This window comes from Periophthalmus magnuspinnatus, chromosome 11 (assembly GCF_009829125.3).
Source record: "Periophthalmus magnuspinnatus isolate fPerMag1 chromosome 11, fPerMag1.2.pri, whole genome shotgun sequence".
Classification (NCBI taxonomy): Eukaryota; Metazoa; Chordata; class Actinopteri; order Gobiiformes; family Gobiidae; genus Periophthalmus; species Periophthalmus magnuspinnatus.
In genome coordinates, this window is record NC_047136.2 from 9,121,597 (window position 1) to 9,137,903 (window position 16,307).

The window sequence follows — 16,307 nt, forward strand, 5'->3', positions numbered from 1 at the left end:
AACAGGAGTCTCTACAGCAGCAGCATTTGATGGGTGTCACCGCACAGACCGCTACAGGCACAGGCACCCCTGCCTCTTTAGCCACGCCCCCCACCACAGTGCACCCGGTTCGACAGTCCTCCCTCGCTCAGCACCTCAAATCTCAACGCTCCATCAACAACCCAGCCACAGCCACGCCCCCCAAGACACGCCCCCAGAGCCGAAACATTCTCCTGGACTCCAGCGAGCCTAGCTTCAGCGGCAGTGGGCCCAGGACGCGCCACAACCAGGTACCGTCCCAACAAACTCAACCGCAACCTCCGCCTCCTCAACTGCAGCAGGACGGGCAGGTCACGGTCACAGATAGCCCCGCCCCTGGACTCCCCTATCAGAACAGCTCCGCCAAAGAGCCCCAGGGACCACCAGCTGCTGCAGAGGAGTCTACTGACACCCCCACTAAAAGCACCAAGAAGTCTCAGCCGGCCCAACTGCAACCTCCACAACCGCATCTGCTCAAACCTGTCTCAAATAAACAGGCAAGTCCCACTTAACATCTTTAAAATGAAGATTCTATACATGCTCGGTACTCATTATCCAAATTTCACTTTATTTATGGTCCATATCTTCTGCACAGGGATATTGAGAACTTCCTAAATTTCAGGGTCATCTTAAATCAGTTCAGTTAATTTAATGATCCACTTGGTCCTCTGTGAACCCGAAATTGCATAGTTCCAAAAAGATCCTCGGCCTTTTCTTTCCAAACCATCAGTACATTTTAGATAATCAAGTGTGCCATCAGCCTTAATTCATTTTTACTGTTCTATATTCACTGTAAAAACTTGCCGATGATGATTTGTAATATTTATATGGACTGTAGGAAACATACTGTGTTGGAAATGGTGGTATTTTATTGTATTTTACTGCTAATGTCAGTGATGAACTAAGTCAGTCTTATGAAATGTGTATTTTTATGTATATTCACCTGCCCAGGGACTGCAGATGGAAAGTAGCAGTAGCTAATCTGGTACAAATCTTCTTTTCTTTTGTAAGATGAATGCATTTGTACATGGTCCGTGACAAATAAATAAAGAAAGATTTGGCTTAGATTTGTAGCTTAAACCACATTAGAAAACATGTGCAAAATCTCTAAGTACACAACAAATGTTTTGTACATTCAATTTCAATTTCCCTTTTTCATTTTGCTTGATTTTTTCTTCTATCTGTGTAGTTGCCTGATATAAGCCATTTTCCCAGTATTGCTTGTTTGTTGTTTGGCTGCAAGTTAAGGCCAAGTAAGGTTAAATCAGAGTACACAGAATCAAACAGACCAAAATGAATGTAAACATATCCCAGAGCTTGTTTTTGTGTCATAGGCCCTACCTAAGTACCGTGATTTAATGAGTCAAATATGGACCATCAACTTAATAAGGAAATCTCAATTTAATATATGATCAGTACAACTATTACACATATTTTATTCATGCCAAATCTAGTAGAAACTTCGCAAAACTCTCAGTCTTTGTGATACACTTTCTGCAAGGTAATTTGAATATTGCACTTCTAATGGAGATAAAAATGTAAATGTGCCTGGTTTAAACAGATACATTCAAATACCAGCCTTTTTGTGTAGGACATATGTATGTTTAACTCTTTGCCATAACCAGAAACAGTGTATTTTTGTCCTGTTTTTTGGTGTTCTTGTCGCCATGCTCCAGTGTGGGATGAATACAGTACATTATTAGTATGGTTAAGTGCCCTATTCAATCTCACTTATACAATATGACTTTAACCTTTCACAGCTTGACCTCCTCCACACACTCCAAACCTATTATTAACTATATGGAGTCCTTCCTGGTAATAAATGATGCCTATATTTGTAATTGCAGGGATCTCAGTCTAATTTGACGACCATGAATGAGCGTACGGTGGCCTGGGTGTCCAATATGCCTCACCTGTCTGCGGATATTGAGAGCCTGAGGCCGGACCGAGAGGGGCAGCTGAAAGAGTACTCCAAAAGTATGGATGAATCCAGGCTAGACCGGGTCAGTACAGGTCCTCTCCATTCTCCCACTCTTCCTATTCGGTAAAAATAGAAGAGAACAAATAGATTAGATGTTCTCAAAATGCCACATTAAGCAAGTATCTCTAAATGCATCTCTGTAATCATTTGCTTTTAAGATAATTCTGGCTGCTGTGATACAGGATTTGCGATTATTAGACTGACACAGCCTCTTTGAAGAAAGGCTTTAAAATGGAAATTAGGGAATGTTTCAAGTTGGAGCAAGATCCATTAGTGCTGGGTGGGACTCTCACTTTGTAGAATAGCGGGCTACTAGCATCTGATTTAATTATGAAGTTTGTTACATTTTGCAAAGTTTCTTAACACAAGTGGTATAGCATTTTGTTTTTTACCGTAAGTGACCACAGAATCTTCAATTGCATGATAGTATCTTTGCTATGAAAAAAACAGTTAATGTTTATGTTTTAATTGTCTCATTATTGTCTTTATTGTAGTAAAGTATATGACTTACTGACATGAACATTATAATCTATAAAACGATAGCGTTACATGCATAGATCTTGAGTGTTGTGACTGTGAAGATGATGCCACATTTTGACCAGTTATGTACTAAAAGAAAACAAATGGGACTACTGTAAACTGCTATTTCTCTGTTATGGTGCAACGTTAGAGTGAGAGAAGGGACGAAGGGGCTGAAGCTAATAGTTCAAACTAACAGTTCAAACTGCACCATGTTCCTCCATCATGGTTCAAAATCATACAGGGCCTTTAACTTATTGATGTACTTTGAACAGTCATCTCACTTTTTATCTGATTTTGTAGGTAAAAGAATATGAAGAGGAAATCCACTCATTGAAGGAGCGTCTGAAGATGTCCCACCGAAAGCTTGAGGAGTATGAGCAGCGGCTGTTATCCCAAGAGCAGCAGACCAACAAGATCCTGCAGCAGTACCAGAACAGACTGGAGGACAGCGAGAGACGCCTCAAACAGCAACAGCTCGAGAAGGACTCACAAATCAAAGGCATCATCAACAGGTAAGTGGTGTCCGGGCTGCTAGTGTTACTGCTTACCTTTCACTGTTGCATCAACCACTCACACACGGGACGGCTTTTCTGCTGACACGTTGCATAAAAAGACAGTTAAAGCTAAAGGTAACAATAGTAATCTCTCCATACTCACCCAACAACACACATTTCACTCATATTACCAAAGCTGTATAGCTACTGTTAAAAAAGGTGCACTCTGGAACTTTTCCTTCCACCTAAATGTCTCCATGGAGATGTTATTGGTTTGCCTGAAATGTTCCATAGTATGGCATTAAGATTATCATTATTAATTTCATAATGTTCATAATGTTCATGTTTTTATTGTTCAAAAATACCTTGAAAAACACATTTTCTCACAGTGGACACTCTCCACAGATCTGACTTGGTGTGGTCACTTGCTTCTTTTATTGTTGGATTTCATACTGTGAAATAGTCCGGAAATCATTTGCATCTCCGTGGAGACAAGCAGGCGGCAGATCCTCCACCAGAAAAGTTGCGTAGTGCACCTTTACAAATGCATATAGGAAATCTGAACTACATGCAGCTTAACTTTATGTAACCAATACATTATTAAAACAGCAGATTATAATTAATATAAAATGGAAATTGGATATTTGTCTGGAGAATGCATCAAGTGTCTGGAGTTTCATGTAACATTTCTGTAAAGGCAGAAAATACTTAATACTGTTTTTGGTAGTACACAAAATATGCTAAAACCACCATATGAAATGTTGTTATAAGAGTAAGATTAATGACGTTAGATGGGTCCCACAATGTGGATCACCATTTAGGGCAATGAAAACTCACTTCCAACTAAAAAAATGCAATGTTTAAAAGATTAGGAACAAGTCGACCTTTTAGCCTATTGTGGTGAGTGCAGTATGATAGACAACATTTTACATTTTCTACTTCTAGCAACTGCACTAAAATTAGCATAGTTTCCAGTACTTTATTAGGCAATATCCCTTATTCTGTGTTAGACATAATAATCATTAAAACATTGATTAAATTTACTATGTACTGAATATAAACATGCATAGTTCACTGTAACCACATATTCCCTATGCTGTGAAAGTGAACCTCGGTTAAACCAGTTCACATTCATTGAACTATGTGGGCAAATAAACAAGTCAGGACCTTAATATCATCTAATGGCTACGTATCAATTTGAAAAATGCCGGCTTTGTAATTTGATTTTTGTCAACCGGTATGTTTGTTTGTATCTCCCTGTTGTCAGACTCATGGCTGTGGAGGATGAGCTGAGAGTGGGTGCCATTCCTGATATTAAGCCTCGAATCCTCACAGACCAGGTTTGTGCCTGTGTCTACATCTTCACCATCTTCTCAAATCAGTTGCATCATTTCTATCACATTCACAGCATTCACCCGACACAGAGCAGGCATGGCTGAGTTTGTTCGATAGTCTTTTTCTCTGTTGTTGATGTTGCAGGTTAAGACTTTGTTGTTGTTTTTCCAGGACCATCCTCACAAAGAAGAACCTTATTGCCAGTGCATGTAAACCTAAAGAATGTGCACGCTTCCTGCACAGTTATACATGCCCTGTAGACATTGATCTGTGGCTAAGCTTCTGCCCCAACTACGATCATGTCAAATGTAGTGAAGGAATAAGCACAATGAAAGGAATTTTTCATCTTCCAAAAAATATTTAATGAGGCATACATACATTTTTGGGTGAAATCTCACTTATACAATCATAAAAAACATGATTATTGGTGTTCTTTGTGGGGATGTTTCTGTAAAAATCCTAGAACATCAACAGCACAAATGATATTCAGAGTTTGATATACACCTCACGACTGACCCATTGTGTTGTATTAAAAAAACACCACTTTGCCTTAGAGGACAGTGAAAACGTCTAAATCTAATTTTATCTCTCCAAAGAAATCTTAAAAAATAAAATGATTTACTAGCAGCAGCAGCAGAATACTGTGTATTCATGGAAAAGCCTTGAGCATGACTCACAGTACGTCACAGTTATTCTTTCAGGGCTGCTCCATGTGGGCTGGATTGTGACGTGGGTGAAGAGGCTGTCTATGCGCCATCTTTGTTCTGAAATAGCTCCAGAGAACAACATTTGCTATCCTTAAAACCTGCTGTCTCTCCAGCTTTCTTACATACAAGTCTCTAGACTGCAATATACCAGGCAAACAGACAATATACCACCAAATACCTCATTTATAGAAATGGTGAGGCGCCTATTGTTTTTTATCAAACAACTGAGAAAGATTATGGACTAGAATTATTTAACTACAAATATTCTTCCGTGTTGTTTTAATGCTATAATGCCTATGAGATAAAAAGATGCTAGTCCTCCACAGTAGCCTGGACCATCGCATTCTGTTTTGTGCACTGAAAAACCACATATAAATGTGTGTTAATATGTACTGTGTGGTACCCCTCCCTGTCTAAAGTCTAAAGCTAATGTAAACATATTTACATGCTAATGCTGTATGCACTAATTCATTTTGTGTATATCTGTGTTTTCAGTCTATCAGCCAGGGCTATGGATCCTGACTGCCAGAGTACATGATGGTCACCCGCGTGTAAAGAACTCCAGCTCTGCAGTGGATCCAGGGGGTCTCCCGAAGGCTTCATCTCATCACATCCTTCAGAGACTTTGCACATTTCCAAAAATTTGCCTGTACCACAACGTGACAATCACTTTAGTGCGAGGACCAATGAGAGTTCACTCAAATAAAAGCCAATGCCACTGTAAGCAATGGCAATACCTAAAGATGTTTATTTGTGTAACATAAGGGTAACAAGAGCATGGCCATTTTGTGTTTTCATCCAACAAATAAGTATTTAAGCACACTGCACCACATGGTGACTACTGTGACATGCAACAAGCATGTTGTTATTCATTATAGAGCCATCAATTAATACAAGGACAGGTGGTAACATTTCAGTATAGTTTTGTTTTTAAAGGCCATATTATTGATGTCATATACAAAACATGCATGTGCATATTTTGACATGCATGGAAACATTTTAAAATTCACCAAACAAAAAAGTTTTTTTTTTTTGTTTTTTTTTTGGTCAGTTAAAGAGATTTATAGCTCACAGAGCGTTATCTACAATTTATTGTAATTTGTACCAGATTTACACCTGAAAAGTTTAGCTTAACTATTTTTGACAAATGCATTGGTTTTCTCTAAAAAAAAAGTAGCTTAGTCCAGATTGTTGCTAAGCTGGCCACATCAGATATTTTTGTGGAAACACAAATTATATAAAGACATCATAGCATGAAACAATCTATTATTGTAATCTAATTATTACAAAAAAAAATATGAATACAGGGTATAATGGACACCTCTGGTGTTGTACCAATCAGGGTAGAGAGAGTTGAATGTCTAAAGTGAGACGCCTGGAACAATTTGCAGAGCAACAAGACCGGAGTGTTTTTACATGTAGACAAATCCAAAACTAGTTTTGGTGACCATCATTGAAGCCATTGTACCATCTATTTTTTTGGCTAAGGATTTTTGTTTTGACAATTCATTGGAGCCATTTTAGTTCTTTTTAATGGCTGTGAGTACTGAAATCTGAATCAGCAGAATGAAATCATGATAGAGATTGGGAAATGCTCATCTCTAGTGACACTCATGGATAGGTGCTGCATGTGCATACTATTACAGCGATAATGTGGTTCTTTTACTGGAACGCACCTTTTCTACCATGCTGACTATTTGTCAGAAGTGACATTTTTCCATTCTTGGTATGAACGGAGACACAGTGACAGACTTACCAAACCAAGGAAAGAAAACCGCAGGAGTATTCAAACATGTAGTATATATGTGTATAGGATATGACTGCCTTACAGTCTGTGCCACTTGGCCTGAAATAACAATGCCAATACAACATGTAAAATTTGTACATTAAGCGTCTTTTGTAGTCAGGTGATGAAATAAAAAGCAGTGTGTTTATGTTCAAATCATTTATTACAAATTTCATGGTTAATATAATTTATTTTAACCTCTTTGCCTTTAAAAAGATCAATTTATTTAAAAATAGATATCAATGTTTACCACAAATGTATAAAATACCTTCATGTATATCTATTCTTATATGTAAATGTATTCATATCAAAGGGTAGGCCTTCTGGCATGTTGTGTGATACTGAATATTTACCACTCTTAATGCTGCAATCCAGAAACTACAGTGCTATGAAGTGACTGCATTCATGGGATGAGAAATTACTTTATTTAATACATAGCACATTTCAGTTCAAAAGCATAATCTCAAATGTCCCACCAACTGTAAGTGTAACCAAAACAGTGCTTTGAACACTGGGTTGCAGTTTTAAGCACTACCGTTTCAGTGTTTATTTGGCCTGCATTGCAATACAGTATTTTAAAATTTATTATTGTATTTTTGTTTTATGAGAGGCTGCAATTTATAATCTTTAAAATAGAAATATATACATCCACATACTCAAAGGGATTTACTTATACAAGCTCTAGTGATACAGTGTCCCATACACATATTATAGAACAAATTGGGAGAATAGCCGCCATATTGGGAAGGTCAGATAAAACAATATAGACTATATAGTTACATTAGTGACAAAATGTAAAATGAAAAACCTGAATGTTTGCTTGCCTCTTGTAGCTTAAGTCAGTATTGGCCTTTTCTCGCAATGGCATAGAACACGATACTATTCATACACATATCAATCATACTGTACTTTTAAATTGACATTTCAAAATACTCTTTATATGATATTCTTGACCTCACCAAAATGGTGGCTATGCAAACATTGGAGATCTTAGCGGTGTCCTACCTCTGAATTACAAATGTTTATCACTAAAGCTTGAACAACATCTATTTATTTTTAGTAGAAACAGAGGCAGTACTATTATGAGAATTTTATTTATTCACAACTTTCCTGATACATTAGATGTTTGCTATTTTAAAGATCACAAGACCATTTAAAGTGTGTCCTGTTTACTCTAGTATATAAGTGCCATTACTGTACATTCATATTCAGACTCAAATGTATTTGTTAGATGCTTAGATGCTAGTAGAAACACTAAAATATTTTAGCTTTTCTTTATACTTTAAAACCCAAAAGCACAAAAATATAACAACACAATACTAGCAATGCGACAACGTACTTATAGAAATAGATGATTTTAAACACAAAATTGACAAATATTAATATTAAAATAGATGACTATTTATTGAGTGTAATGAAGTATATACAGTCTAAATCCTTATTATTCATCTATGGACCTAATAATGGAATATTATATCTTGTATACTGAACTGATACTTATGAAATCACATTCATGTTTATACAATAGATGTTTAGCATTTGGGGATGAATCTACTATTTTGTTCCTGGCAGCTATTATTCTGCACATTTGATCAACTGTGTCTCAATTGAACTTGGTGAGGTTTCTGACTTGAATTGGGCCTACTGGATGTAATACTTTATTTTTTACTGGACATTTCAGTTGAAATAAGCCATGCCCCATGGATAAGCCATACCCTCAGCCCCCAGTGTTGTAAGGTGGATGTGTAATGTTGGTAATTTGATTTATAATGGTACTTATTGTAGGTATGATTGCGCTTGTAATTATATTTATGATTACTATTATTAGTGTACTTGATTGATATGATTTTGTTTTGAACAAAGGGAATGTATTCATTTTTCAGGTGATTCTGAGTGATTTAAATAGAGAAATAAATTCTACAATTATAAACAGTACTTCTGTGATCTCTTTAATTTGCATTTTCAAATATACAATGTTAATTTACACCATTGCTAATAACTTGTGCAGATAATTCTATGTGTATCTCCCAAACTTTAACAAATAGTGGAACTGAGTACCCCATGGTCTCACACCACACACTACATAATACATAAAAGTTCCATTTTAAACTATGTGTATTAATATCAACTTTTACCAAAAACATTTAGCATTAATTCAGAGTGAAGGCGCTATAAGCTATTACCTGGTGAGTTATCTTGTTTTATTTTGACAACATAATCTAAATTATTCAATGAATTGTAAAACGCATGAATTAATTTAAATAAACAAAATTAACAAATTTATATGAATGCTTCATTGTAATTTCATAGGAATAGGTACTGTTCAACATATGAGACCGAGAAGACAATCCAAACCATGAATGAAACATTTACATGCATGTTTTAATGCCATGGCAAAATATGAATTATTTCACACAACTGCACACAACACGCAAATCTGAAAACAGAATATCAGGATATTTGATGATCTTGGTTATTTTACTATTAACATAAGTCCATCTCTTATAAACGGTATTTTTCTTAGCATTACATGTGGGACACTGTTGTGGGCAGAGTCAGAAGGGGTTCGTAGGTCTTGGAGTCTGTTGTCTGGCTGCACATGTTATTTAATTGAATAGCCAATGGCCCGACTTGCCCCAGTCCTGGCTCTGAGTGCATATTGTAGGGTACTTTATACATTAGAGACACAAGACTGAACTTTCGGAGAGCCACGCGGTACTCTTTCCGCACTAGGCAGTAGATGACCGGGTTGAAGCAACTGCTGGTAAATGCCAAGCAGTTTGCAATAGGAAAAAAGTATGTTTGAGCTAAGTAGAAAGACCGACTTATGTCTACAACATCAAGTTGTATGAGGATGCTCCAAAAAGTGAGGACATTGTAGGGAAACCAACAAGTGCAAAAAGATAGGACCACCACTGCAACAGACTTTGAAATGTCTGTATTTCTTCTAGAGTTTGTACCTTTTGGTTTGTGTTGACAGAGAAATCGCAGTAGAAGTAGATAGGATGGGATCATGATGCTATAGGGAAGTAGGAATCCAAGGACTACCCTTAAAAGCTGGTTTAGTCCAAGCCATGTTGTTCCAGGGAACCGAAGCAGGCACGCTGTGTCATTATTGCTCCCAATGTGTTTTAGATCTGCAAAAACAGCTCTAGGCATTGACACTATGAGGGCTCCTGCCCATATCAAAGCCGTTGCCAAGGGAAACGTATGTGACCCAATGCAAGACTTGGGTTCGAGTGCGGTGGCTACGTAGCAGTACCTTGCCAAACTCATAGCAGTGAGAAAGAAACAACTTGCAAAGACATTCAGGCCTGTAAGTAACGAGACAGCTTTACATGCAGCCAATCCGAAAGGCCAGCTGTAGTCCATGGCGATGTCCACGGCCCAAAATGGCAATGCTAAAGAGAACAGTAAGTCAGCCAAGGCTAAGTTAAACACAAAGAAATTGATATTGGCTGAAGTAATTGTGCGTGTCGAATAAAGCAGGAACATAACTAAAAGGTTTCCAAAAACTCCAAAAGCAGCAACCACAAAATAGACAATTGAAATGATTGTTCTCAGCCAAGGAGAACCATCATCAGAAATCTCCAGAAGATCACCAAAACTAGTGTTAAAAGAGTCATTACAGTTGAGTGTTTCGCCACAGCTGTCCAGTAGTCTATTGTACAGCTCTATGGTTGACATGGTTCTTCAGATGGAGTCAGTCAGTCTGAGGAGAGGAGCCTGGAGTTCCCTTTTCAAAGCACCAATAATGTATTTACAAAGAAAGTCGCAGTTCTGGTTGGCGGTTCGTCTACATTAGTTGGAGTAGTCTATTCCTGCAGGGAAGAAAGAGGAAATTATTATGACATAATAGGCACATGCAGCAAATAAGTGGATTAGTCTTGTCAGATAAACAAATTAGACTAGAAGTGTTAACCACCAACTTGTATGATAGATTCACCTTACAGAGAATCAAACTTCTGTGAGACGAAATGTGCATAAAAAAATTACTATAAAGTGGATATATAGTATTTAATTTGATTTAGATCAGATTCTGTACTAGGTAAAGTTTAGAAAAACTTTGGAAAAATCTGAATTTTGGATTAACACAGCACAAACACTTAAAGTAATATTACAAGTAAAATAATGCCTTTGGTAAAGTAGCATATGTAATCCATTCAAAAGACACTTATTTTAAAGACTAAATTACTTCTAAATTGGTCTTAAATTTTAATAGTTTTAGAGTACAAAATGTTTTTTTTTTATTCTAGTCTATGAATAACTAATAATAATAATAATAATAATAATAATAAAATGGCTTCTCTTCCATACTTTTATATAGAACTTACTCCAACCTGCATGTTTGGGCCCAAACAACTTTTTTTTTTTTTAAATAAGTTAAAATATCTTACCAAAGGGTTGAGCATTTTCTGTGGAGACTTGACATGAAGCCGTTTCTTCTGCTCAAACTGAAGAGACGAGAATGTCACAAATCCTGAAGCTCCGCCTCATCTCTCCATCTCCGTCCCTCTAATGGGGCTAATGTGGGTGACACTTGAGGATACCTCTCGGGAGCATAAATGGCCTGAAAACTTTTTGAAAAATTAAGAAAAAAATACTGAAAATAAAAAAAAAAAAAAAAAAAAAAAGTGTCTAACATCTGTGTTTAACTTAAATCTAATCCCTCTGTAAAGTTAAAGTTGACATATATGGTCAGACCTCTACTCTTATTTATTTGCTTACATTCCTCTAAATCCCACTTCCTCTGCACTTTCACACTGGAAATATCTGACTCAGTAGGATCAACATAAACAGAAGTCAAACAAGGACCCGTCCAGTGTGAATATGTCAACATATGATGCATCTCAAACTATTAAATGTGTGAACTTTATACAAATCTCTTTTAGTTTGTTGTCACAAATGTCAAAAAGATTATATTTAGGTTACTATTTTTGCCCTACTCAAAAACATTATATTCTAGCAGTAACTATGTCAAAATGATTTGGTCAATCAAAGATCTTGATTATTCAGGTCACAAAAAATAAAAAAAAGATAAAAAAGATAATAAAAAAAGATATCTAACTGACTAATTGAGAGAATTTTTGAATTATAATTTAATATTTAATACACCAAGCCAAATGTTTTAATCTCACCTTTTAGGTTGCATAAAATTCTTATTTCATTGTTATTTAGTTAGCGTTAGGGTTCGGGTTGTGAGTGTGTAATAGCTGTAAAAATATCTTGTAATATTGTTGTATTGAAGTTTAAAACAGGCACACACTGTAAGGCAATGGAGTTTCTATTAAGGTGTTGGGCGTTGCTTCCCAATTCAATTGAGCTGCAAAAATTACTCTTCATTATCATTTGTTCATAGTGGAAAGAACATCAGCGTTGAATGGCTAAATAAGATTATGCTGAAACAGGCGGAAGACTGGACAAGTTGATGAATGTTGACCTGTCTGAGGGAAGCCATTTTTGTGAGGTATGACTTTGAGGTAACCTAATCTGTTCAGAATATATCTATATCTAACAGGTTCATTTGGGGGATTTATTTAATCTGATGAAGGATGTTTTGCATAAGGGAAGAATATATGTCAATTAATGTCATATAAAAAATCATAATGTAAACACAGTTCTACAATAAGGACACGATATAAATGTTTTTTTGGAAAACAAACCTCTTGCTTTAAATGACCTAAGAGGATTTAGCAAGTCTTCTGTGAGCTAAAATTACCTTATGGGTGCCCCCTCGAAGAAGTCCCTCTCATGTAAACAGAAGTAAAGTGGTCAGATACAAGCAGGGGAAAGAGTTTTACAGACACTTACCTTGTTTGAAAGACCTACAATGGTAGTTCTAATGTAAGTAGAAAATCCAACGTCATGTTAGAGGTATCACTGTGGATACTTTACTTATCTCTGTTAAGCTGTGCAACATTTGTCTTTAAAGTTAAAATTCTGGTGTGATCTGAAAAGAAGAGCTCTTGTAGCTAACAACAACTTCTGCAGACTGACGGGTTTCACCTTTAATCAAACGCTTCCTGCAGAGAGTAACGGAGATGCTGATTTAAAATGGCAATTACTGCACAGGTGTGTCTCTGACTTACCATTTCACAATAAAACAAGAAAAAACCCTCACACCCTCACAAAATAATTTCAACAGTTCGTACACAATCGGCTGAAAGTATTTTGTGATTTATAAATTTATATTGGCCTCTTTTAAGAATGGAAAATATGCAACAAACTGTAGAAGTGTAGTTTATTTTGCTAGTAATTTTTTATTTTGCTAGTAATCATGAAGTGTTATGGAACATCAGCCTGACCATTAACTAGAGTTTGAAATGAAACTTGTCCATACCATATTTTCATTTATTTATAAGATTAATTTTGAATGTGTTAAACAGACAGAAAATGCATTAAACACACTTGTTTCACTTCTAATCATTTAAAACATTGGACAACTGTAGACTATAACCACTGGTGGAATGGAACAAAATAAAAACAAGTGCTGTACTTAAGTACCAATTTTAGGTATCTGTACTTAATTACAAGAAAGTGAATGCTTTTTAGTTCAGTTAACTACATTTGAGAGCCGATATCTGTACTTTCTACTCCACTACAGTATTTTTCATTATTGTTGGAGACGTGCTGAAAAGGTTGAGGGTTTACTTTTAATACCTTCCTAGTTTGAGCAAGAATATATGAATAAAAATAACTAGGAAAAAAGTAGCAATTCCATTGTTTCTGCTGAACCAAATTCAACACAAATATTTATCAAAATCAATACATTTGATGCTTTAGCTCTAAATCTGAGTAAAATTAAATGGTACTTCGGTACTTTTACTTTCGATTTTTTCATGTGATACTTTTGCTTGAGTATTTTTTTGCTCCGGTATCTGTACTTTTTATTACAAAATTGACTATTTCCACCACTGACTATAACTGTGGGCTAATAAACTGTTTTAACACTTCAATAACTGTCTTTGTCTCCATCTACTGGACAAATCCGGTCATGACACTTGTCAAACCCACAGGTCAGTCCTCACATCCTCACCTCAGTGTTTCTTTATTCTTCAGCTGAGTGGGCCCTCTGGTGTCAAATGTGTAAGCTTACAGTCCGCACGCTTTTCTGTAATTAATACAACATTAAATAATCATATGAACGTGAAGACAGAAAAACAAAACATCTAGTATAAACAAGATACTTTATTATTATGGTAAGTGATTACAACAACACTTACTTAAATTACTACATTTTGCTTGCCACAGCTTGAACCAAAACGATCTCTCCCTCATTTCATTTTAAATTTGTACTATGTTTTCAATAATTCAATTCATGTATCACTCATTACTTGGACGATCGTTAACCCCTGTCCTGTCCTGTCCAACAAACAAAGCTGTGTGTTTTTCGCGCGCCTCCTGGTTCATTCACCGCTGTGGAGTGAATCCGCGTTAATCACGTTATCTCTCGCGTCATTTTTGTCCCGGTCGGAGCTCCGCTGATGCTGCTGCTGCTGCGGACAAGAAGGAGGAGGAGGTGGAGGAGGCAGGCGACTACGGGACTGCAGTTCAGCCAGGTGCACCGCTGCCTCAAACTCTGATTCAACTTTTAGGATCTCTCCAAGGTGATGCAAACCCGACTGGAGAAGATTACACCGTCTATGCGCCATTGTTGACTCGCGGAAAGACAAGTGGATCCTTGGAAGAATCTTGTCCCCTGCTTTGAGGTAAGAGTCACTCAACTAAACATGTCAAAACGCGCGGATGTAGACGTGCTATGGCTAGTTTTACGCACGGTATGGCTAGTTTTACGCACGGGAGTTTGATGAGTCGTACTGCTTTTGGATTGAAGTTTGAATTTGGAAAAGTGAGCTAAAAATAGTCGGAAGAGCGCTCATTTGGTGGCAGTTTTAGTAAAGCCATTTGGTCAACTCGTGTGTCCGGAGCGAGAAGGCGCTGACGCGACTGGATTGACACAGGTAGGCGGCTTCCCTTCAGCAATACGCTCATCTGTCAATTGCTATGCGTTATTAGCTTTTTTATCAACTGTAGTTATGGCTAGCAAAGTTGTGTGGAGTGAGTGCAAACGGGACAGACAACAAGGCTGCCATTGTACGGGATCAGCGGCGGATTATCGAAATTCCTCTTCTCTGCACCGTCTCAATGGCCTCCAGCCTCTCTGCCCATGACCGCCCTGCCTACATCTCTCCGGGGATATCGCATCTTGGATACCCGGCCTTTAACCCCCGGTCTTTGCCACTTGTTTGAAGCAGTTGCCAGATTGAAAAAGGGCCCCTACACAACGAGGACATGGAGCCAAAGATGTCCCACTGGGAGACGGGAACATGTGGACAGGGCGCTAGGGATTGACAACTGAGGCGGTATTGTCATGAGCCCATTAGCAATTTAAAGTATGCAATGACTTTTCAACAAAATCACAGAAATGCATTGCTTTTTTTTTTGATAAATGTGTCTATTTCTGCAGTTTTTTCAAATTGAACTTTAGCAATAGCTGATTGACTGATCATTGAATGTCCATTATGCATGTGTGGCTTGTTAATAGTGAGGATAGACAATCATAGTCATTGTAATCCAGGTTGGCCTATCCCTTGGAATTGTATTTACTAGTTATATTGTACATTTTTGGGACATGTGACTAATTAATTTAACAGCAGTTTTTGGAAGAAATCCTAATCAATTGGCCATTAATAACAAATGTGCAGCGATGTAGGATTTAGTAAAATGCCGTAAAGTAAATGAGAGCTTAAATGTAATGAGTAGATTAATTCTAACGTGCTTGCTTGTGCACCTTTTAAATAACGATGTTTAATAGCTTATTATGCCTGTTAACATTTTGAGACTTATTCAGATGTCTGTGGGTTGTTGGAAGTCGACTTACACCCAGTAGACTTGATTCATGTTTTTTTATGTTGCAGCAGTGGTCACAGACAGCAAACAAACAGGCCCAGATTTCTTCCTCCCCCTCTCCCCTCTCCCTCCCCCCTGTTCTCTGTCCATACACTTGCACATCATGCCCAACACACACCATCTCCGGCCCTCCCTCTCTCCCTCCTCCCGGTTTGTGGCCTACCAACATGTGGGGAGGTAATCCCAGCTATTAGGGTAATCTCCTCAGCATGACGATCAATAGGGGAGGGTGTGCAACAACTAACCAGACTGGAGTAGTGCGTTTGGGGAATGTAGAGGGGGTAAAATTTGTGCTAAAGAAAAATGATTTAATCATCCAGATTAGGTCAGGAGGCTGCAGTCTGAGGCGGGGGAGGGGTAAAAGATGTGAGTTAGGCTTTTAGACCATCTCCACTGAGAGGCAGCCCCTCTCAGTGATAAATGACAATGGGTTCAGAGACTGACAAATGACAATCCAGACAAGTAAACAATGACTAAATATCAGTGTAACATCAGTAATAATGCAACTGAGAGGTTGAGTCTGTCACACTAGACTTCATAATCCATCTCATTAA

The 16,307-nt window shown here is 37.4% G+C and overlaps 2 protein-coding genes across 2 annotated transcripts in view; one reads left to right on the forward strand and one right to left on the reverse strand.

Moving 5' to 3' along the window:
• The window catches only part of LOC117378570 (ras/Rap GTPase-activating protein SynGAP-like), a 34,570-nt gene extending 25,793 nt beyond the window's left edge, over window positions 1–8,777 (forward strand). Inside the window, exons 15-19 of the mRNA XM_055225432.1 lie at window positions 6–515; window positions 1,875–2,021; window positions 2,822–3,033; window positions 4,283–4,355; window positions 5,553–8,777. Of these exons, the coding sequence (XP_055081407.1) occupies window positions 6–515; window positions 1,875–2,021; window positions 2,822–3,033; window positions 4,283–4,355; window positions 5,553–5,579 (969 nt within the window). The 3' untranslated portion in view covers window positions 5,580–8,777. The remainder of the gene's footprint in view (window positions 1–5; window positions 516–1,874; window positions 2,022–2,821; window positions 3,034–4,282; window positions 4,356–5,552) is intronic.
• A 567-nt stretch (window positions 8,778–9,344) lies between these two features.
• LOC117378572 (relaxin-3 receptor 1-like) lies at window positions 9,345–10,646 on the reverse strand. Its single transcript, XM_033975192.2, has one exon. The coding sequence runs from the start codon at window positions 10,528–10,530 to the stop codon at window positions 9,370–9,372; it is 1,161 nt and encodes a 386-aa protein (XP_033831083.1). The 5' UTR covers window positions 10,531–10,646; the 3' UTR covers window positions 9,345–9,369.
• Between the last annotated feature and the right edge of the window lie 5,661 nt (window positions 10,647–16,307).